Raw genomic sequence first — 23586 nt, forward strand, 5'->3', positions numbered from 1 at the left:
AGCTCCTATAACAGTCTGCATACTGTTCTCTGTGTACCCCCTAACCCCCCTTTTCTCAAGATTCTGCTGTTGGGCCTCTCTTGCCCTCACATTACTTGCATCTCTTTAGCCAATGTCTCTGATACCTGCCTAACCACCCAGGTCACTGAGGATGTCATGGTCCTTTGCTTACTTGTCCTCTTGCTGCCACAATCACCACCACTGACCCTTCGTTTTCCTCCTGCGCACCTTCCTGACACCTCTGCATTGGGACATCTCTGTTTGCATGCAGCTCTGGCTGCTGCCTCCATCTTTGAGTCTCCAGCCACCTGTCCTCAGTAAACTGTCAAAGATGACACCCATGAGGTTGGAACTTTTCTGCTCCACCTTCAACCTATCAGCAACTCCATTAAGCATGAAACGCCACAAGCAGTGACAAGTAGGTCTCAAGCTGGACCTGTGAGGATCAATGTAAGACCCAAGTTCAGTCTCTCTATGGATAAGCAATTGCAGTTCCAACAGCGTGGTGAATGCAACAGTACAGTACAGGGCACTCTGGGATGAGAGAGAGGACACCTAGCCTGGCAATGGTTAGTTGTTGGCTATCACAGCTTTCAGAGGAGCCACCTTCAGGCTAGAAGGTGATCTGTAGTTCTCCAGGAGAGGAGAGCGTGCCCCACACAGAGGGCAGAAATTATGCAGTGCAACAGAGAGGACAGAGCAGCATGTAAGGGAGTGCTGGTGAACCCAAAGCATGTGTACACAGCAGGCTGTTTATTGTCAATGAAAGCTCTGAAAGGTCCCCATCACTGTTCTAATGCATGAAGAACTGTAAGTGGAGGAGAGCACAGCACAGTGGTTTGGACCATGGTTTCTACTTCCCAGCTGTATGACCTAGGAAATCACTTAACCTCTCTAAATAGGTGATAATATGTAGTAATGCCTAACATATAGAAAACCCTCACTAGAGCTTAGCTCTTTCCTTCATTGCCAAGATTGCTCACAGCAGCTAGAGTGTAGCATGGGAATGAAAGTGGCAAGACTTCCACTTTTTGAAATCACTATGTAGTCCAGCTTGGCCTTGGACTCTTGCCGTTCTTCCTGCTTCAGCCTCCCAACTGCTGAGATTATAGGAGTGTACCACCAAGCCTGAGACTTCCATTCTTGTAGGGGAACAGGCAGAGGGCAGGGAATGCAGGCTCTCCATGCAAGGCTTGCACTCTCTCCTGAGGGGTATGTAGGGGAAGGAGCTGAAGACTCTCATCGACAAAAAAAAGACTTGGTTTAGAAAGCCCTTGACTACAGTGTAAGAGGACCAGGTGAGGCCTTTCTGGAAGTCATTCCTATATAGCCTTGGCAAAAGATGCCAAGGACACCAGGGGTGGAGAGAAGCAGAAAGGCCATACAGGTATAAGTGATAGAATCTGGTGCCTGAGCAGATGTGCAGGATGAACAAAGGGGAAGAGTCAAGCAGGAACAGGAAGCCTGGATAAGCTGGCTTCCTACCTCACAGAGAATGCAGGTAAACCAAGCAGAACCCCCTGTTTGTCTTGCAATCTTTTTCTCTTTTCTTTCACATTGCTGGGGGTTGAACTCAGGTCTTAAACATGCTGGGAAAGTGCTCTATCTGGGAGCCACATTCCCTAGCCCACCTTTTCTCTCTCCTCCTTTCTTTTCCCCCTCCCTCATTCCTTTCCTTCCCTTTTACTAGGGACTGAGTTTAAGTCACTAAGTTGTGAAAGCTACTTGAATTTCTGATTCTCCTGCTTCTGCCTCCCGTAGTACTGGGATTACAGGCTTTTACTTCTTCCTTTAAACACATGCTCAATTCCTGCCAAGCATAGTACATTCACTTAAAAAAGGTCTTTCTGAGACTGTCCCTCAAGCTTCTACACTTCCTTTCTTTATCTCTAAATTTTTCCATAGGCTCCCTGTGGCCTATAGGTTAAGCTCTACCTCAATATGGCATTTGAGGCCTTGTAAAACATAGCCCTGCACAGTGTGGTGGCACATGCTTGTAACCCCAGCATTTTGGGAGCCTAAGATAGGAATTTGCCAATTTAGCAAAATACTGTCTCGAAAAAAATTTAAACTAAAAAGGACTGTAGCCCAGTGTAAAGGTCCTGGGTGGCAGAAAGCCAACAAACATCCCAAACTAACCTCATTTCTAGTCACTTCCATATAATGACGATTTCTCAGCTCTCCAGGGCTTCCCAGGGCCCCTGGCACCTCCAAGGCTGCTCTGCCAACAGAATGGCCAGCTATTTCTGCCTGTTGGCAGATTCCCTAAAACTACTAGGGGCTCTCAGTTGTGTGGTTCCCATCTACCTTACCTCTTCCTTTCTATGCCATAAAACATAACCTTTCCCCACACTAGAGTATGAGTTCCCAAGAGCAGGGGTTCCTCTTCTCTGGCTGTGTCCCTAGTGCCTGGCATAATGTAGTTGTTTGATAAACGCCTGCTGGGCGAATGAGTGGAGGCCAGCCAGCTCCTGTTTAGATTGTTATGTCTGAGTGTCCATGATATGTAGGTCTATAAAGCTACCAACTTTCCAAAGCTGCCATGTGCAGAGTGGTGGAATCTCCATCCAAGAAGGCCAGTGCGGGGTCTATGAGGCATTTTATAGCTATGACAGGAAATCGCAATGTCAGCGGTGGTGTCATCTTTGGACCCTGAGAACAGGGATTCAGTGCCATGAACGGTCAGTTAAATTGTAATTGGAGTGAACTGTTCTTCTGCAAACCATAATGTTCTTTAGCTGCAGCCAAATGGCAATCAAGAAGGGGAGGAAATTTTTTGAAATGTCAAGGAAATTATTTCCAATTTGGTGCTCAGAACCGGAGATTCTAATGATCAGTGGAAATGAGAAGCAAACAAATTAGCACTAATGGAAAATGGCTTTTGGAAAAGAGAATTTAATTTATAGTCAACTGATCATGGCACGTGGCATGCAGTAAAAATTGGTGTCACCAGCTTGATCATAAGGACCGGAGCACACATGGAATGCCAGGGAAAAATGTGTGGGTGCCATCATGCTTATTGGAATCTCTCTGTTAGTGGCAGCCAATTAAAATAGTCATTATTTTACCTTGGAGAGAAAATGGTGTGAAAAATCAAGGCACATGAAATTAAAATTCAGATTAGTAACTGCAGTCCAAATTGGTTGGTTTGTGGCCTCCTAACCTTGGCAAGGTCTTCCACAAGGACAACCAACCTACTTAGTCTTCAGCCAGAGTGGACTCTTTGTTTTTAATTTCCTCTCCATTTTCAGAAGTGATTAATAAATCTGGACTCATCTATAAATCATTTCTATAGCAGCCACATGCAGGGAAACTAAATCTCAACAACTCCAAAGATCTTTAAAAATAAAGGGTAGAATTAAATACCAAGAGGTTAGTAGATTTGGTTTCTAAATTTTCCAGAGATTTTTTTTCCTCCTACACACACACACATTTGTAAAAGCAAGAAGTGTACAAGGCATGGGCTGTCAGACTGGCTCCCCATGCCCACTGGCCTCTGAGACAAGGAGCAGTCACTGTCTCCTGTTCTTGGAGGATTCAAATGCAGAGTGAGACAGAGTTTTTCTGTTAACCACTCTGCCTCCTCACTCTCAGGCCAGAGATACAGTCCTGCTTGGCTCAGTGCAAGTGAGCTGCGGGATCGTGACACTGTGTGAATGGCAGAATTCACTTACATAAGCTGGGATGGTGCAGCCTCCAATCCACGCAGTCTATTGCTCTGAGGCTACAAACCTGATCTGCACCCCGCTATACTACATACTGCAGGCAAGGACAATCTAGTGGCAGACAGCAGTCTATCCAAATATGTGTGAACACAGAAAAGGACAGTAAACAGTGTAAAGGGGCTGGGCTTGTAGCTCAGTGGGACACCACTTCTATGCTCAAGGTCTTAGGTTTGAGTTCCTGTGCTGCCCCCCATCCTTGAAAGCTATGAAAGATAAAAAAAAAAAAAATCACATAGCTGTATAGCTATCACAAAGAGACTGGGAGTTGCTCTGAATGAGTCACAAGGTGAGTGATGAGTGTGAAGGCTGAGGACCGTTTTGTAGGCCACTGTGGACTTTACAACTAGGCTATCCTTAATTTCTTTCTTTTCCTCATGCATACTTTATGTGAGACAGGGTCTTGAGATGTACTTCAGGCTCTTCTTGAACTCATGGTGATCCTCCTGAATCCCAAATGCTGGGATTACAAGCATGTACCATATTTGGTGGTACTAAGGATTGAACCCAGGGCTTTCATACTTACCTAGATTCCCATTTCTTGCTTTTTATTTATTTTGAGACGGGGTCTTGCTAAGTCTCTAAGTAGCCTAGGCTGAGCTCAAACTCGTGATCATCCTGCCTCAACTTCCCAGCATATTAGAATTGCAGGTACAATATCATGCCCAAATAGGCTAAATTTATAAAAAATACTTTCTTTTCTCTTTTTTTTTTAGTACTGATGATCATCAAACTCATGACCCCACACTTACCAGGCAGGTGCTTACACTGCTGAGCTAAATCCTAAGCTCTCTCTCTCTCTTTTTTTTTTTTTTGGTGGCACTGGGGAACTGAACCCACAGCCTTTGTACTGAGCTATATCTGTGATTTATTTTTAAAATTTTGAATCAGGGTCTTGCTAAGTTGCTCAGGCTGGCAATGAACTTGTGATCCTCCTGCCTCAGCTTCCTGGAGTACTAGGCTTACAAGTGTGCATCACCACACCTGGTTTCTCTTTACTTAATAATAAATTAGCAGCTGGGAACAGTGGCACACACTTTAAATCTTACTTATTCAGGAACCTAAACCAGGAAGATCTCAAATTTCAGGCCAATCTGAGTAACGTAGTAAGATCCTGTCTTGAACATAAAAAGGAAAAAAAAAGGGCTGAGATAGCTCAGCAGTGGAGTGCTTTCCTTGCATGCATGAGAGCCTCTGTATTAGTGAGCTTTGTTGTTGCTGGGACGAAACACCTGACACCTATAACTCAAAGGAGCATTCTCAGTCTTTAGTCTATGGTCAGCTGGGGCCGAGGCAGGGCCATCACAGTGCAAGTGTGTGAAGAAGCAGAGCTGCTTACTTTATGGTGCCCGGAAAGCAGAGTAGGGAACAGCACTAGGCAGGAAGAGACCAGGGACAGACACACTTCTGTGACCCACCAGGTGACACTCAAGTATGTTTTCTCATTTCCTAGGAAGCTCTAAAGGAACTGACAATCCAGTTTAACTGTCACACCTGTGTTCAATTCCCAGTACCACACGTGTGTGCATGAACACACACACTACCCTTATGACCATGGTTTGGGTAAATGTCGCCGAAGGGTTAGGTGTTAAATGATGGTTTCCAGCCCATGGTGGTACTGGGAAGTGGTGGGGTTTCAGGTCACCCAGGGCATCCTTGGAAAGGGATATGGAACTCTGGACTTCTGTCTCTGGTTCCTACCTGCCAGAAGGTGAGCAGCTGTCCAGCCTTGTCCTTCCCACCAACAATGGCCTCACTGCAGCTCCAAAAGCATTGGGGGGACCAACCAGGCAACGTGATTAGCTACTCTTACATCACTTTATAAAATTACGTTTTGAAAACTGTTTTACGCTTACAATAACAGCTAGCTTAAAATATACATAGAGCTTGTCATTGGGCACATGCCTATAATCCCAGTACTTGGGTGGCTGAGGAAGAAAGTTCCTGTGAGTTTGAGGTGAGTTCAAGTCCAGCCTGAACTGCATAGTGAAATCCTGTCTCCAAAAGACAGACTTTTTCTTCCCCCACACTCACGTCTGCTCCAATGCCACCCAAAACCTAACCGTACCTCTGTTCACACTCTGGGTCAACCAACCAGTCGGCCCACTATCCTCTCCCGGCATGCATCTTCTCTGGCTCACTTCCTCTCCCTCCTTCTCTTCCCAGTCTTCTTACTCTGCCCTTTACAGTTCCCTTTCCTTATTAGGTCTCTTTCATTCTATTTCTTCCCTTTCTCTGCCCATCTCTGGTCTGTTCCCAGAGCTGGTTCCAACCTGGAGCTCCATTTCCGCATAGCACCCCCTGGTGGACGCTACCTGTGCTCTTACAGTTTGGGATCTCAAGACTGGGAGAGAGGCTTGCACAACCCTCAGTTCCTTACTCCAAGTGCCCAGATATCTGTATGCTGCCTTAGTCACCTCACTCTCATTCTCCATTGCTGCTATGCTAATTTTTTTTATCCATTTTTGGGGGAGTGGGGTCTTGTTACATTGCCTAGGTTGTATCAAACTCATTTTTTTTTTTGAGACAAGGTCTCACTATATAGTATAGGTTGGCCTTGAACTTGCTTATTTTTCTTTTCTTTTCTTGTCTTTTTTTCTTTTTTATCGGTACCGGGGATTGAACTCACGACCGCCTGCTTGCAAGGCAGGTGCTTATGCCGCTGAGCTAAATCCCCAGCCCTGAACTTGCTTATGATCATCCTGCCTCAGCCTCCTGAGGATTACACACCTAGGATTACAGGTGTGTGCCACCACATCATTTTGTGTTATTTATTTATTTATCTTCCTTTCAGTACCAGGAATTGAGCTTTTTTTTGCTTCAGCCTCCTGAGTACCTGGGATTACAAGTGTGCACCATTTTGCTTGGCTTTTTCTCTTCTCTTTTCAACCTCACACAGCATCATTAATCCCTTCCTTACTGGCTGATATCATGTCTCGATTTCTCAGAAAAAGTGGAAACCATCAAACAGAAGTTCCCACAACTTCCTATCAAACCCACCAAAGTGGTAATGTCATTGGACATGCTTCCCTTCTGCCACACAGAAACGTGACTCCATCTTTAAGTGAAATTTCCCCATCAATACTCTGGATTTCCTTCCTTTTTACGCAAGATACGTCTCTCCCAGCTATCTAACTTGCCTATAATTTTATCTTTTTCTCTTTGCTGAATCTGTGCCAACAGCATCTGCTCCCATCTGAATAAAAATCCTCCTCCTTCCAGCTATTGCCTTCTCTTTGTTCTCTTAAACAGCTTAACTTCTTTGCATGCTAGGCAAATGCTCTACCTAGACTGAACTAGCCCAATCTAAACTTCTTAAGTGTATTTTACACGCAACCTTTATTTCCTTATCTTTCTTTCCATTTATCTTTCAAACTACTCTAATTGAACCTCTACTCCCATTATTCCACTGAAACCGAACTTGCAAAGGTTACCAACTTCCTTGTTTCTAAATGTAATGGCTTCTTTCTCACCTTATTTTACTTGATTACTAATCAGCCTTCAACACTTTCCTCTTTTGGCTTCTGAGACACCTCAGAGGTAATGGTTAAGATAACTAATGGTTAAGATAACTCTTGGTTATCTTTTCATCTTGGACATTTCATCTCAAATACCTGTTCAGGCTTACCTTCTTTGCCCGACTCTTTTTTTTTCGTTTTATCAGTACCAGGGATCGAACTCACGACTGCCTGCTTGCAAAGCAGGTGCTTATGCCGCTGAGCTAAATCCCCAGCCCCCTTTGCCCGACTCTCAAACTTGGGTACTTCTCCGGGTTGCAGCGCCGCAAGAGACAAAGTTTAGACTCTGTCCTAAGCCTTCTCTTTTTTACGCATACCCTCGGAGCGAGCCTAACAATCCACTGTTGTAGCTGACATCCACATGGCCCTACAGATTCCCACAATTCTACTTCCAGCTTAGATTCATCTTGTGACTTCCAATATAGCATATTCGGCTGCCTCCTTGAAGCCTCCCATTTGGATATTCTATAAGCACCTCACATCCACTAGGCCCCGATGGCTCCCCAAACGCCTGGCTTCCTCCTTCCTGTTGTCTAAATCAGAAAACTAAAAAAAAAAAATCATTTATTTCTCCTATTAAAACATATGTCTTGGGCTGGAGATTTAGCTCAGCGGCATAAGCGCCTGCCTTGCAAGCAGGCAGTCGTGAGTTTGACCCCCGGTACCGATAAAAAGGAAAAAGACAAAAAAAAAAAAAAAAAAAAAAAAAACCAAAACAAACAAACAAAAAATATGTCTGATCATTACTCCCGTTTAAGGCCAGATGACTCCTCACTGGCTCACAATAAATCTAAGAACTTATGTTCCTAGGCGTAAAATGCATTGGATTTTTCACCCATTAGCAAAATCTACATATAAATTCAAGGCTGAGGCTTAACACTACAGATTGTCCAGGATGGCCCTGCTCTTCCCAAGTTTCTCTCACATTAGTCTTTGGCCTGGCCAGAGGCCCTTCATGTAATTTCTGGTACTCACCCTGATTTTCCCTTCTTTGGTTGCCTCAAGCAAATCTTTTCTCAAGTCTCCAAGTCTTTCACGGGCCAATTCAACAATTATCCCTTTTACAATGCTCTTTCTCTCAGATTTTGAGCTTTTAATCTTCTACACTATTTATTTCCCGTATAGAATTAATTTGGTTCATGTATGATTTTCTCTCACGACTTCATTAAAGATGTATAGTCAGGGCCAAAAGCTCAATCCTCAAAAGAGCTCAAGGAACCTTACTTAGCTCATATGTGGTCCATAGTGGTCGCCTAGTAAACGCCTGTAAATGCATGGACAAACGCAAGGAAGCTGTACTTCCTAGCCCCTTGTTGCCTCCACAAATGGGACATTCTGTAAAGTCACAGGGTTAAGACCTTCTCCCACCCGCCCCCGCGGTCCGCTTGAATACGCCTAGCTCCCCCCGGATTGGTCGGCACGCGCCGCCTAGGCCGTTTCGTACGGTTTTCTACCTCCAGCCCTCCGACCTGCGGCTGGTAGAGGATGGTAGAGGTGGCTAGACGAGGCACGTCACAGGGTACTGTCTTCTACCGGGTAGGCTACGACGCGGTGGCAGAACCTCCACATTCCTACAGTACGAGACTACCCCGCCAACTCTATCCACGCAACGGGGTGGTGACTCTTCCTGACCGGCGTCCCGACTGGCCAATAACTGGTCCGGATCAAGGGGGGGCGGAGCCTGGTTGTTATGGCAGGACCAGTGACGAGCAGGGAAAGGCTCAGAAAGACTCCGTAGTTGCTAGGGTGGAGGTCACAGAGTGCCGGCCTGGGATTGGGCAATGTCGGGAAGGGGGTGGGGAGGGGCGGTGCGCGGGCGGTTCCCGGGATGCGGCGGGTTGCGGCGCCGGAGCGCTGGCGTGAGTTCCGGTGGTAGGCCGGTGCGGAGGTCGGCGCCTTCGCCATGGCCCAGGCTGGGCTGGACTACACCATCGAGATCCCGGATCAGCCCTGCTGGAGCCAGAGTATGGAACGAGGGTCGGGTCCAGTTCTGGGGAGGTGACCTGACGAGTCTATAGGTCGCGAGCGCACCCTCGCTCCGCCCGCTGCGCTGCTCCGCCCCTGCATAGGGTCCCGCAGAATTTGAGGGGCGCGGAGAGCCCCGCCCCAGCACTGTCCCATCCGAGCCACGCCCCATCTCTGCGTCTGCTCTCCGTTTGGGTCCTTTTCCTGTTTTGTCAGTCTGGGATTCTCTGGACCCATGCTCTTCTTTCTGTAGCTGGAGCGCTGCCTAGGGTAGCCTGATTGCTCTATGTGGGCTCCCCACTTCTCGCTTGTCCACCTAGTTGCGGCTCCGGGTACACACTGTTTTCCTTCAGGAGAACTCCCATCTCCCTCTCTACTCTTTTTGGCAGTGGTAACAGCAGTCTCTACCTTCAAGTAGAACACTGTTGAAATCTGGACTCTCCCTTTAGTGGTTGAATGACCTTTGGTAAGCTGCCTGCCCTGGACTTGAGTTTCCTTCAATGCAAATTAAGAGTAAAGGAGTAAAATCCCTCATAAGCTTGTTGGTTGCATAACTGAGAGGTTATTTGTGTAAAGAATCAGGCATAGGGCTTGATATGGAGCAAGTTTAGCAATTGGTGTGTAAGGTTAACATTGGTTCCCACACTTGATAGTCCAAGCACTGAGGAAAGATGTGTGGGAGGCTAACAAAATTAATAGCTATTGAAGCAGGCCTGTGTTCGTGGCAGTGCCCAAGGAATGAGAAGTTGTTCCTGTTGGAAATTTCAGTAGAGGAGTTTTGGAGGGCTGGACAGCCTGGGCCCCATTTCTTGCTCGCATTACTCGGAATTGCTTCCTTGCTTCCAGTCTTAGCCTCTTGTATTGGTATTGCAGTGAACTTAATACAAGGGTTTGATCTTATCACATCACAGCTTTTCATAAAACCCATTAGTGGCTCCTTATTACCCTTAGGATAAATCAAGTCATTCAGAGTCCATAATTTAGCAGCCCAGGATTACCTCTTGGATCACTATGTCCTTACTCTGTGCAATATGAGTTTTCCATTCTGCATCATCCAGTGGCTCGTGATTCTTTGCATGTTTCTTGGCTTTTATTTCTGCTCTTTGCTGTGCTAAGAATGCCCTTCCTTTCTACTACCCAAAATGCCCCCTTGCTTGGCCAGCTCACCAGATATTTACTTCACAGAGGCTTCCCAGACCCCTGTAATACCATCTTGTGTTCCTTGGGTGGAATCTAGGAGGAGAAGTCAGTGTCTAGCCTCCGAAAGAACAGGTGGCTCTGATCAGCTATTTTTCCCTTGACCTGGATCTTTTACCTTGAATTTTCAGATTTACAGAAGTAAAAATATTTATTATCTTTGGAGACTCTTAAGCTGAAGAGGTCTGGAGCTGCATTCTGCCAGGCCAGGAGGGCAGAAATTTCTCTCTCTGCCTACAGGGGCAGCCTAATGGTCTTGGTTCACATTTTCTGCTTTATCTCTTAATGACTCCATGTTGGCAAGTTATTGAACCTCCCTTGAGCATCAGGTTCCTCCACTGTGAAATGGGAGTACTAACAAAGCTTACTTGCAGGGCTTGTAAGAATTGGCAGGGTAAGGGCTGGATGTGTGTGCCTGGCTCAGAGAGGGTGTCTTGCTGGTGCCTTTCCTCCTTTGGGCTTTCTTCGCTCGCAACTTTAGGCGGTTGGGGCTTAGAACTGGAAGACATCTCTGAGGGCCCTCAAGCTAGCATGAGGCATTCCACTGCTGGGAGACCTTCCCTACTATGGCATGCTTCTTCCTTAACAACCTGGCCTGTTGGAAGCAATGGATTGTTGAAAAGCACATCTGCTTTTTTTTTTTTTTTTTTTTTTGAGACAGAGTCTTGTTGTACAGTTCAGGCTGTTCTTGGGCTCACTTTGTCTCCCAGGCTGCTCTTGAACTTGCAATGATCCACCTGCCTCAGCCTCTTGAGTACTGGGATTACAGGTATGCTCTACCATACCTGACCACAACCCTTTCTTGAATTACAATAGATCTACCCGTCATTTCCACTCTCAGGTCAGTAGTTGTGCCTTGGCATAGCTTAGTTGTTGGGGCATCAGAAGTGATTCATGCACAGGTCTCCTTCAGGGAGCTGTGGTTTTGGGGAGGGAATGTTTATAAGCAGATGGTTTCAAAGTGATGCGGTAACTGCAGGGCTAGGGTTTGAGGTGGTGGTTACAACACAGAGCAAGTAATCCCTCTTTTGCTCTTCAAGAGACAGCTTTATGACTTCCGCCAGTCTCCTCAAAGGAAAACACTTCCAGGCCCTTCCATTGTTCTTCCATTTGATTTCCTGCCTCCTGACCAGTTGGTTCCTTGTGATCTTGTGAGCTCCCTTCATTTAGCGCCTGTTCCAGAGCTGAGTGGAGGTGAAAGAACTTCTCAAAAGGAGGCTGTGGCACTGTGACTCCCCAGTCTATTTGTTTCCCCTCTGCAGAGAATTCCTCTGCAGGAATTCTCTGCTCTGAATGACAGTCTTTGAGGACCCCAGAGATTATCTTTCTTTTTTTTTTTTTGTGTTTTTGAGACAGGATCTTGCTATGCAGTTCAGGCTGGCCTTGAGCTCACTTGGTAGTCCAGGCTGGTCTCGAACTCGCAACGATCCTCCTGCCTCAGCCTCCCGAGTGCTGGGATTACAGGCATGAGCCACCATGCCTGGCTTAGATTATCTTTCTTTTGCAGTTAGTATTAACGGTGCAGAATTGTGTAAAATGCTCATAGTTGGTTTTTGGGGTGGCTTTCTCTTATATTTAAAATCCAAACTACAGATCGTAGCAGTGGGAATTGACAGAGAGATGAGCAGGTTTTCATGGGCTGGTGATTCCTGTGTTTTCGGAACCCTCAACTCTGTTTCAGCAGCACTGCATTAACCTGCTATTGTGGTACCTTTGAAGGTTTCACTCACAGTTGCCAGGGCCTGGCAGGGATGAGTTGCCAGATGAGCTGTCTGGAGTCCTTTGGAAGCACTGAGGACCCAAGCTATAGTTGCTGTGACATTTGGCCCAGCTGTGCTAATTACTGCCCTCCAGAAATGGTCCACTGGGTTCTACCTGGGTCCTTTCTGATTTTTTGCAGTGCTGGAGTTGAAAGCCTGGCAAATGCTCTACCATTGAGCTACATACCACTACCCCAAGCATCCTTTTTGAAGACACCTCACAGTGCTCTCATGTTCAGTGAACACTTCTTTTGAAACAGGGTCTTGCTATGTAGTTCAAGCTAGATTTAAACTCACTGTAGCCTAGGTTGGTCTCAAACTCTCAAGAATTCTCTTGTCTCAGCCTTCTGAGTCCTGGGATTACAGGCAGGTGCCACCACTCCCAGCTCGGTAAACATTTTTTGTTTGGTCTTTTTGAGACAGGGTCTCGCTATGCAGTTCAGGCTGGCCTTGAGCTTACTTTGTATCCCAGACTGGTCTGGAACTTAAAAGGATCTTCCTGCCTCAGCCTCCTGAGTGCTGGGCTTACAGGTGTGCACCACCATGCCTGGCTTCAGTGAACATTTTCAACAGTAATTTATGTATAGTATTAATGGGGCTGTGGGGCAAAGATAGGAGTCTTGCTCTTAAAGTAAATTGAAGGCCTCGGGTAGATCATAGGGGAGGTGAAGCTTTACATTTTCAGGCTTTATTGTGAGCCTACTTTTTTACTAACCACTGGCTAGTGTCAAAGAAATATTGGCATCACCTGAACCCTCAGGAAGCTGTTACTGGAACCAGGAAAACAGTGTTGAGGTCTGGACCATCTTGAGGTGGGGGTTAGAGCTTGGAGAGAGGTCTGAAGGATTCATGGTGAGCTGCAGAAAGTACAGAAATAAGGGTAGAGCAGAGGGGGCCCCTGAGTGGAGTTGATACTGTGGGATGGATCCAACAGATCAATTCCAGGTTCTTGTGTACGAATAGGAAAGAATTGCCAGCATACACCCAGTAGTTAGTAGTAAGTAGCTGGAGGGGAAGGTAGTAACAGCTAGAGGAAAGGGGACAGTAACTCAGGACTTCAGAATTTAAAGGCCAGATATCTGCTTTTGGTGCCTCCTACGGAATCTTTCATGGAGCCTAAGACCTAGAGATCTCCTAGGCTTTTGTTATATTATTTTTCTCTCTCTTGGGATAAAAGTAGCAGGAATAATAATAGGTGCTGTTTACAGTAGTGGGAAGGGAGTGGCTCTTTTTGTTTCTAACTGTACTGCTGTCCCCTGAGAACCCTGGTCCCTGGAAATCTGTGAGGGGAATTGAGTTCCATCACTTCTGTATAGGGGCATTGGCCTCTGCCTACTTGGAGACCAAGAAACGCTTGCCCTGACTGATCTGTGAGTTCCTCTGAAGATTTCTTGAATGTGGACATGGAGACAAGTTCTGATCTTGAGTTACGGTCATCACCAGTAGTTTGATGGCTGTCAAACAAGAGGAAACAAATTTGATTAAGAGATTACGTATGTGAGATCTAGGGGCTGGCAGGGATTTAGCTCAGCGTCATAAGTGCCTGCCTTGCAAGCACGTGGTTGTGAACTTGATCCTTGGTACTGATTTAAAAAAAGAAAAGTATGTGAGATCTAAATAGTAAGGCTTTGAGAAGCATTAATAAAGGCTGTAATCCAGTACAGTAACCAAGACCCTCAATTCCAGATATTTGGCGAGGATATCCATAATTCAAATAGTTTTTTTCATAGATCTTGGAAGTCATTTTTTGTGTTGTGTCAGTTATTATTTTAAACCTATTGACAAAGGAAGTACATTCTTCTGGGACAAACACAGCCCCTTTGTTTTAGCTGTTAGGAGATCTAGTCCCCTCTGATGTGTGACCACGGCTACAAGTGTCAAAGGAAGGCAATACTTGGGCAAGTTCATCTAGGCTGTCTGTCAAGTTCTTAGGTGGCTGTTGATAGGAGAAAAATGTGGTTAACTTCAAGGTCTCATGTAGGCAGTCATTGTTGACTCTGTTAGAGGCAGTTTTTGAATAATCCAGGATGACCCCAAAAGAAACAGGAAAGACTCAAAAGATGTCATGTTAGAATTTGGAACAAAGAATTAAAGTGTATCAAATGGGAGTAACAAGACTAGCCACATTATTTACTTAGAACAAAATGTTTTACTTACCTGGTTTAACTTTTGATCTATTTTTGAAAATAAACTTGAGGTTGTCTACTGGTTTGAGTCTCTTCTTTGAGGTCTGCAGTCTCTCTTCTTTGTTTTGTTGGATTTTACCCTGGAGAAGTGACTCAAACTATGTATTCCCTGTATTTGAATGACAGAAGAAGTGGTTAGGAAGATTGTATAAAGGCTTTTCTATTTTGGGAGTAACTTAGCCCTAGGGCACCCTCTTTTCAGGTGGCTGCATGTGCATGAAGGACCAGAAAGGCATATTTGGAATATATTATATATATATATATCTCCCCTCCTACCCTGGGCAAATTGGAGGGCCTGAAGGAAGGCAATAGGTTCTTCCTTTTGGGTTGAAGTCCTCTTGTTTTAATGACTTAGGTATGACTGACTGTGGCATAACCTGTCCTCCTAATGCTATCTTTTTTTTTTTTTTTATTGGTACCAGGGATCAAACTCACGACTGTGTGCTTACAAGGCAGGCACTTATGCCATTGAGCTAAATCCCCAGCCCCAAGCTAAATCCCCAGCCCCCCTAATACTATCTTTTATGAAACTGCTGCAGTCAGTGAACTGTGTGCTAGTCATGCCTGTCAGTGGCTGGTCCTTTAGATCAGGACAGCTGGCATAATTCTGAGCAGTGGATTGTCTACTTCATGTTCTACCTGTTGATGAGATGGGAGGAGAGTGGTTGAGTTTAGAATGGCACAAGACTGAAGAGAGATAATCTGGGTTTTTAATAAGGATGACGTGATATTTAGTTACCCTTTCTCCTGTCATCTACAAATATCCCTTGCGTTTCAACAGAGACTTAACCTGGTGTAGGGTTAGGACTAAGAGATTTTGACCCAAAATTATCCTTGGCTGAGTGCTGTAGGGGCTATTGTTTGCAGGCAGCTGAGCTAGTGCTATGTCATTCCATCTAGTTGCTTAGAAAAGTCTGCAACTGGTTGATTTTCCTGGCCCAAATGCTGAGTTAATACTCCAGTGGCTGCTTCCATTTTTTAAGCATGGAAAGAGAGAGAGAGAGAGAGAGAGACAGACAGACAGACAGACAGACAAAGAGAAAGGCTTCATTACGTATGGAATTCTTAATACTGCAGCCTGACGCAGGGCCTGTTTTAAGGCTCAGAAGTCTTTTTTTTTTTTTGTACCGGGGATTGAATTTAGGACCTTGTGCCTGCCAGGCAGGTGCTTTGCTGCTGAGCTATAGCCCCAGCCCCTTGGACGGTATCTTAGTTGCTTTTTACTCGTTGCTGAGACAAAATACCTGAAGCCCAAGTTGGGAAAGGAAAGGTTTGTTTTTTACAGTTTTTGGAGGTTTCAGTCCATACTCCGTTGGCTCCAAGGCAGGGTGGCATGGCAGGGCTGAAGTTCATGGTGGCTGCAAGCAGCAAGGCAGAAACCAGCAAAAGAGTGAGACACACCTTCTTCCTGCCATTACCTTACATCCTGGCTCCACCCCTATGTGGCTGTAGCACTGACACCATCAATCCAAGCACTAGACAGTGAACCAATCACAAATGCACAATGCAAACTCATGAGGCCTGGGGCCACAGACACAAACCATGACAGACGGTTTCTTGAGTGGCCACTGTCAATTTCAAGAGTTTAGTTTCTGGTCTTCAGGATTCCTCTTAAGAGGTTTTGGGTTTTATTCCAAAATGGGATATCCATATGCAGCAGAAGTGTGCCATTCCCAGAAAGCCTTCAACTGCTGTTTAGACTCTAGAGAACCCAGATGGCAGTTTGCTTCTGTTCTCCTAGAGAACAGTTGCTTTTGTCAGGTGTTAAAATGTAACCAGATATATCACTTTTTGTTGAGAAATCTGGTCCTTGTGTTAGAATACCTTGTGACCATTTTTTGTTAGAAAATTGAGAGTCTTAACTGTTTTTTTTAGATAACTCCTTTGCAGGGTTATAAATGAGGAAGTCTATCCTGAAATAGGTTTCCCTTTTTGAAGGGCCTTGAGCTAAAAATGGGACTATCTCTAAAATCCTAAGGAAAGACAGTCCAAGTGTACTGTTGATAAAATCCTATTTGTGGATTTTCTCATTCAAAGACAAATAAGTATTGGGAGTTAGGATCCACAGGGATAGAAAAGAAGGCATCTTTGAGATCAAGGACAGAGAACCACTTATTGTTTCCTGGCATCTGTGCTAAAAGGGTGTAAGAGTCTGTTACTAATTGGTGAATAGGTACCACTGCCTCATTGTTGGGTCTGAGATTTTGTGTTAGGTACTATTTCCCAATGGCTTGACTGCTGGGCAAATGGGCATATTATGTGGGGATTGGTGTGGTACCAGCAACCCTGTAGCTAAAATTTATCAAATTTTAGCCCCTGCCTAGCTTCTTTATACTTTTTTAAAAAAATACATTCATGCCTAGCCTGGGTGATTTGTTTATTTATTGATTGATTTATTTATTTAGAGACAGGGTCTTAACATGTAGTTCAGACCAACCTTGAACTCACTACATAGCCCAGCTTAGCCTCAAACTTGCAGCAATCCTCCTGCCTCTGCCTCCAGAGTGCTGAGATTACAGGCATGTGCCACCATGTCCAGCCCTAGTTTATCTTTGAAGCTACTACTGTCTTCTGTGAGGGTGTAGAGTAGGGTCCTTCAGCTGAATGACTGCTGGAGTGACCTTGACGGCCCTCCCTAGAGTGCTGGCATACCATGAGTAGGCCTCATGGAGTCAAGCCGGCTGGGTTCCTAACAACCAGGACATGGGTTACTAGATGTTTGGAGACAAAGTAGCACTGATCAGGAAGAGTATAGGTCTTCCACTTACTGCTATGGTGTATTTCGAATCACCATAGAAGCAGTTTAGAAAAGGAAGTCTTCCAACTGTTGTTTAGAATGAGGATAAACAAAGCTGAAAGGGTAACTCCTTTAAGGCCCACAACTTACTGGGCAGTATTAGAGGTCACTCTGATCACTTGTGCTTGAAGCACTCTGATTTGATTTTATCATTCTTTGGATTACTTCAGTTTCCCGTAGATCACCCATTAGGGTGAGCATGGCTTTAGCCTTTTTCTTTCTCAACTTCTGTTTCATCTTTTATTTTGTCATAGTTATATTAAAGACTAAGCTGTATTATCCCTGTTTGTGGACCCCGTTGGGAGTTTCTGGAGCTTTCTCTTAATATCTAGAGCCGACTGACTAATAAAACACTGCCCTAAAGTAATCTGATCTTTCCTAGACTCTGGGTCTAGATTAGTATATTTATGGAGTATCTTTTTAAGTCAGAGTTGGAAAGCACCTTGTTTTTCTCAGGGTCTTGAGTGGTAGGCCTGAGCTCATGCCACTGCTATGCAGCAAGAAACCAGGATGAACTGGACATTGCTCCAAGTCAGATCAAAAGCCATTGTTAGGGTATGGGAATCATCGGCAAACTTTTTAGAGTCCTCAGAAAATCTACCCAGTTGTTTTTTGTATTGTTGAATATCTACAACTAAAAGTAAGACTTGTTGAAAACACAGTTAAATAAGGGAGTCAGAAGGGATGGATGAAGCATATCCGTCAATGGGTTTTTTGGGCAGGAGGTGTTGTGGGAAACCTGACAGGTCTATCTTTAGATTAATCCTTGACTCATTTGAGGGGACATTACAGTTACAGCATGTCTGGTAGTTCCTGAACTTTTCAGGCCTGGGGCTGTGACCTGATAGGGCTGAATTCCCTGTCCAGCTCAGTGTACTCTCTAAAATTGCTGAATTTCTTGGGGGCTAGAAGTATCTGACTTCTTGTGGGCACCAGGTCTACTTCCTCTGAAACTTTGGATCTCTGCCTATGACCATAACACCTCTTCTAGATAAGGAGTCTGAAGCTGGGGTGCTCTACTGGCTAGACACCTCAAGCCAATTATAAAACCACCTGGGCTGCCTGTCTAGAGGGATAGTAAGCACGCCCATCTGAGAGATCCCAAAGACCCTGGCCGTTTCTTGCATTTTTGTTAGATGAAGTCACAAAAGGGTATGTGTCTGGTATAAAACTTTACAATGAAAAGTTAGTCCCAATGAAAATTCAGTCAGCAATAACAAGTTACACATCCTTTTAATTTAGATAGGAACATAAACTGGAGGCCACTATTATCACAACAAAAGCAGAACCAGGTAGAGTGGAGAGAGAAAACCAAGAGAGGTGACCCCAGGAGAAGGTAGTCATGGGTCAGCTCTACAACCCAGAAGAAAACAATTGCCTCAGCCAAGCTGCTGTGAAAACTTTTAAAATGCACAAGTTTTTCCTCTTGTTCCTCATGCAAGGAAGCACTGGCTTTTCACTCTTTTCCCCCTTAGTTGAAAAGACCAGAAAAGCCAAAGTAATTGAGTTTGTTGATAGATGAAAGCTTGGGGAGCAGGGCATGCAAGGACAAGAGAAATAGAGTTCCTTCAAGAGTGAAAAGGAAGGAAACTAAACTGTAAGGGGTACTCATTCAGTGTGCCCCACAGGCAGCCTTGGCGCTACCCAAAGGGCCACTCAAATCCACATGATCCTCGGTATGCTGCCACCTGCATCCCCCAAAGAAAGCACTAACGTCAGATTCACTGGGCCAATGTTTCTTGGTCCTATGCAAAACATCAAGGAAGCTACTGGAGGACTTTTTCCAGGCCAGGGCATCCTGATGTCTGCGCCCCAGCTTCTGTGAGAGCCATGGAACTTGCTGGCTACTTCACTTCTACACCTGCTGAAAGAGGATTTGGACACCATGAGGACCATCAGCAAACAACCCCAACTAATTGGCAGAAGCCTTCTTAACCCCTGCAAGGACTGAAGCCTTTCATTCCATAGTTGGTTATTTCCAAGTGTTGATCAGATTATGCGTTCACCCCTGGAATCTGTCCCATGTACCCAACAAAAGGGACAAGAGACACTCGCTAAGTGGGGAGTTATCTTCCATTTCAGCTGGTCTTCTTGGCTGCTGATGTCTGGTGTTGTTTGTTGTCTCCTGGCTGGTTTACCAAATGATGCCATGAGATGGGTCTAACAGATAGATTCCAGGCTCTTGTGTACGATCAACAAAGGGTAAATGAGAAGCAGCTACATTTGTTGAAGATCATAGGAAAATGTACTCAGGGAAGATCCCTGCGCACAAAAATGTGGTGAGAACAGAAAAGTGGTACCTGGATGAAAAGAAAGTAAATAGCATAGCCTACAGATAAATCAGGCTTTCTGATTTTAAAGGATGTGTATCCCAGCCCAGGTACCTCTCATTGGATCTCTAGGTAAGATTGACAGGAGTGATTGACAGGGTGCTGAGTCATCTCAAGGTCTTGTTAGTGTGCAAGACTTTCCCAGAGTTCATTCTGATTAAACGTGTGAGATACAGCCCATATTTATGAACCTTTAACAAAGTGTGGGGAAAAGGTTACCCAAGGTCAGGCCATGAGATTGAGTAGCACATATTCTTGCATAGAGCTTCAGAGATTTCTTGAGTCTTTGTTATTTTATTTTTTACCTCTTCTAGATTGGTAGAAGGGAGGATTGACCCTGGGGTTTTGCCCACACTCAGGTGGGTAGAAGGGAGTGGCTCCCATTGTGCTGCCTGTACTTAGTGGCTGGAGGGACAGGGTCCTGTCAGGAGGTGTGATATACCTTAAATATGGAGCATGAGTTGAAAACATTGAGCTGTCACTAGACCCAGGAGAAGAATCCATTAAGATTTGATCCTTTTATCTGGGGAAACCCCAAAGATTGTCATCACTGCTGTCTTCCAAAGGATTTTTATTTGTTTTTGAATCATCATGTCTTTTCTTTCATCCATTAATAAAAACTCTTTCTAGGTGCCTGCTCTATACCACGTACTGTATTAGGCCCTGCATTTGAAATCCAGACGTGATATACCTTCGCAGGCCTCTTTTTCTCTGATGTGTGTTCCCCGTACAGTGTGGCCTGTGCCCATGCCATGCCCTAACCACATGCCAGTCTGCTGGGAGCTCCTTGCATTATTTTGTTAGTCTTCACCATCACCTTCTGAAGTAGGGGTACTCCTAATCCTGTTTTATAGGCTAGGAACAGATCTGTGGGGAGGAAAGGTATCTTGCCCAAAGTAATTCCTGATAAGAGGTCGAGAGCCTTCAAAGCTTGTGCATGCAGAGATTCCAGTTGCCATTAGAAAGAGCTGCCTGATGTCATTTCTGGAAAACAATGAGGGACAGGCACAAAGAAAGGGGTGTCCATTAAAGTATTTTTATTACAGCCCCAAATTGGAAACAACATCATGTCCAATAACAGGAGATTGGTCACCATAAATTATGAAACATTCTACGGCCGCTCTGCAGCACTAAAAATAATGGTGTAGAAATATATAAACTGACAGGAAAAGATGTCCACAATATATTGCTAAACGGAAGAAAGCAGATTACAAACAGTATGATTCCAATTTTATTAGGCATTCTGCTTTTTCTACAGCGAACATGCATTACTTGTGAAGTAATAATAATTTCAATTTATTGAGCTTTCCTTTGTGCCAGGTACTTTGCTAAACCCTCGGTGGTTGTAATCCTATTGAATCATTTGTATTATTATCCCCATTTTACAGATACGGAAAATTAGAGAGCTTGCTCAAGGTTTGTTACATAGTAATCAAGTGGCAGAGCCAGAGGTTTAAACCCAAATATGGTTTTGTACAATATGGAATCTTCAATGCTATGCTAGTGTATTATACTGTTACTTCAAAAAGTAGATTTAAAATAAAGTAATTCAGCTTAAATATAGGAGCAGTGAGGCTCTGGGAAGTATTTCTGAGGAGCAAAGAAAATGAGGATTCTTTGCATTTTAAAAAGAAAATATAGGGTCTTTGTATTTTAATTCTGGCTTGCAAATAAAAGTATGTACTGTATTTGAGACCCTTCTGCGTTGTCCAGCCGCTCCTTTGTCTTTCTGTATGCCCTGGGGATATACACAATCTAATTTCGGCCTTAGTTTTATGACTTGAACTGTTGTACAATATACGAATTTGTAATTTTTGTATTTTCGGTGTCAGTGTTATTTGTTGAGAAATTCTAGATGACAGAGAGTCTGGGAGATTAAATTGTTTTATGGGGGGCTGAAGAAGTGCCAGGCTAGAAAAGAGCACAGCCTTGCCGAGGGCATTTGGCATCCCGGACTCCTCTGCCTTCCCTCATGGCTTTGACTGGGCCACCTCCCCTGTTGTTATTTTTCAAATAGCATTTTAACTCTATTACAAAGGTGATGATGATTTTAAATCTCTTTTCTCCTCTTTGGTGCTGGGGATTAAATGCAGGTCCTCGTGCATGCCTGACAGATGTTCTATCACTGAGCTCTATTTCCAGCCCCATATTGATTTTCGAAAATTGGGGAAATATAATGAAAAAGAAATTTCTTCTAATCTCAGAATTTTTTTTTTTTTTTTTTGGTCTTTCTCATTTTTATCGGTACCAGGGATCGAACTCACAACTGCCTGCTTGCAAGGCAGGCGCTTATGCCGCTGAGCTAAATCCCCAGCCCCTCTAATCTCAGAATTAATTGCCATTAATATTTGATGTTTATTTTTTATGCATAAAATATATGTATATGTATTTTTATTTAATTTTATATTTTTTTCAATATTAGGGAACCCCAGGGGTGCTCTGCCTCTGAGCTCTATCCCTATGCCTTTTTTATTTTGAAATAAGGCTTTACTAAGTTACGAAGTTACCCAAGCTGGACTGAAACTTGGCTGATTCTCTTGCTTCAGCCTGCTAGAGTGCTTGGATTATGGATATGTGTGGCTATGCCTGGCCCCAGCTCTTTTTATGTGCTTTGTTTAAAACAGGGTCTTACTACTTTGTCCAGGCTGGCCTTGAACTTGGAATCCTCCTGCCTCAGCGTCCCAGGTAGCTACCATGCCCACCTACACATCCATACCCACGCACACACAGACACACAGATACACACACACTTTAAAGGCTATTCCGTTTTGATATGTTTTGCAAGTTGCTTTTTAACTTAATCTGTTACATATTTTTAAAAAAAGAATCAAGTTGTGTCATCTACAGGTTCGAATTCCCTATGATGAATGTGATCATTATGTATATTAAAATGTACCAATCAACATAATTAATTAAACATATATATTACTATTTTTTAAAAATTGAGATGCCAGATGTGGTTGTGTATACCTGTAATCCCAGCATTCTGGAATGCTGAGGCGTGAGGATTATAAATTTGAGGCCAGTCTGGCTGATTTAGTGATTTAGTAAGACTGTGTCAAAATTTTTAAAAAAGAAGAAATTACATGTAAAAGGGCTGGTGATATAGCTCAGTATAACAGACCTGGTTTCATTTCCCAGTACTGCCAAAAAAATAAAATAAGAGCGAAAAGAAAAATTAATGTACAGTACAAGTTTTTGTGTGGACATAGATGTTCAGTACTCTTGGGTTTATATCTAGAGATAGAATTTCTGGGTCATATAGTAACTATGTTTAATTTTTTAAGAAGACAACAAAGTTGTTTTCTTAAGTAGCTGTACCATTTTACATCCTTAGCAGCAGTATATGAGGATTTTGATTCAAAATATCTTCATCAATACTTACATTTCAGGTCCCAGCCCCTGGGAGGCTAAGGAGGAAGGGTGGCTAAGAGGTTGAAGACAGTCTGACCTACACAGTGAGTGCAAGGCAGCCTGAACCATATTGTGAGGCCCTATCTCAAAAAAAAAAAAAAAAAAAAAAAAAGGCCAAAATGCCCTCTAACAAACCAGAAAACAAAATCAGGAAAAGTTACTATTAGCTGATTTTTTTTTTTGTGTGTGTCTTTTTCCTATTTATTGGTACCGGGGATCAAACTCATGGCTGCCTGCTTTACAAGGCAGGCACTTATGCCGCTGAGCTAAATCCCCAGCCCCATCATTGTGGTTTTACTTTAATTTCTCTTATGACTATAATGTCAAACATTTTTTTTCATGTACTTATTGATTATTTGTATTTTTATTAATTTTTTTGTGTTTTTGAGACAGGGTTTTTGTATGCTGTTCAGGCTGGCCTTGAGCTCACTTTGTAGCCCAGGCTGGTCTCAAATTTGCAATGATCCTTCTGTCTCAGCCTCTTGAGTGCTGGGATTACAGGCATGTGTTGCAACGCCCAAATGGTTATTTGTATATTGAAGAAATAAGTATTCAAATCCTTTATGCATTTTGCTCCACTCCATGGGTTTTTTAAAATTTTATTTTTTGTTATCTTCCTTCCAATTCCTCTTCCTCCTCTTCTCCGTCTTTCTCTCTTTCTTTTCTTTCTTTCATTTTCATCTTTTTGAGACAGGGT

The 23586-nt window shown here is 44.0% G+C and overlaps 2 protein-coding genes across 11 annotated transcripts in view; one reads left to right on the forward strand and one right to left on the reverse strand.

Annotated features, from left to right (window-relative positions):
- Armh1 (armadillo like helical domain containing 1) overlaps window positions 1-8896 on the reverse strand; it is a 41066-nt gene extending 32170 nt beyond the window's left edge. For 2 of the 10 annotated variants that reach the window (XM_013157990.3, XM_063236254.1), the window contains exon 1: window positions 8710-8895. The gene's annotated coding sequence lies outside the window, so the exon portion shown is untranslated. Of the gene's footprint in view, window positions 1-8215; window positions 8613-8684 lie in introns of those variants that run through there. The other 8 variants (XM_063236256.1, XM_063236257.1, XM_063236255.1 and 5 more) reach the window with 8 other exon arrangements.
- A 134-nt stretch (window positions 8897-9030) lies between these two features.
- Tmem53 (transmembrane protein 53) overlaps window positions 9031-23586 on the forward strand; it is a 29243-nt gene continuing 14687 nt past the window's right edge. Inside the window, exon 1 of the mRNA XM_003461899.5 lies at window positions 9031-9204. Coding sequence (XP_003461947.2) covers window positions 9144-9204 — 61 coding nt within the window. The 5' untranslated portion in view covers window positions 9031-9143. The remainder of the gene's footprint in view (window positions 9205-23586) is intronic.

Source organism: Cavia porcellus, unplaced genomic scaffold (genome assembly GCF_034190915.1).
Source record: "Cavia porcellus strain 051 isolate PalLab524CR breed Dunkin Hartley unplaced genomic scaffold, mCavPor4.1 scaffold_25, whole genome shotgun sequence".
In the NCBI taxonomy this organism is placed as follows: domain Eukaryota; kingdom Metazoa; phylum Chordata; class Mammalia; order Rodentia; family Caviidae; genus Cavia; species Cavia porcellus.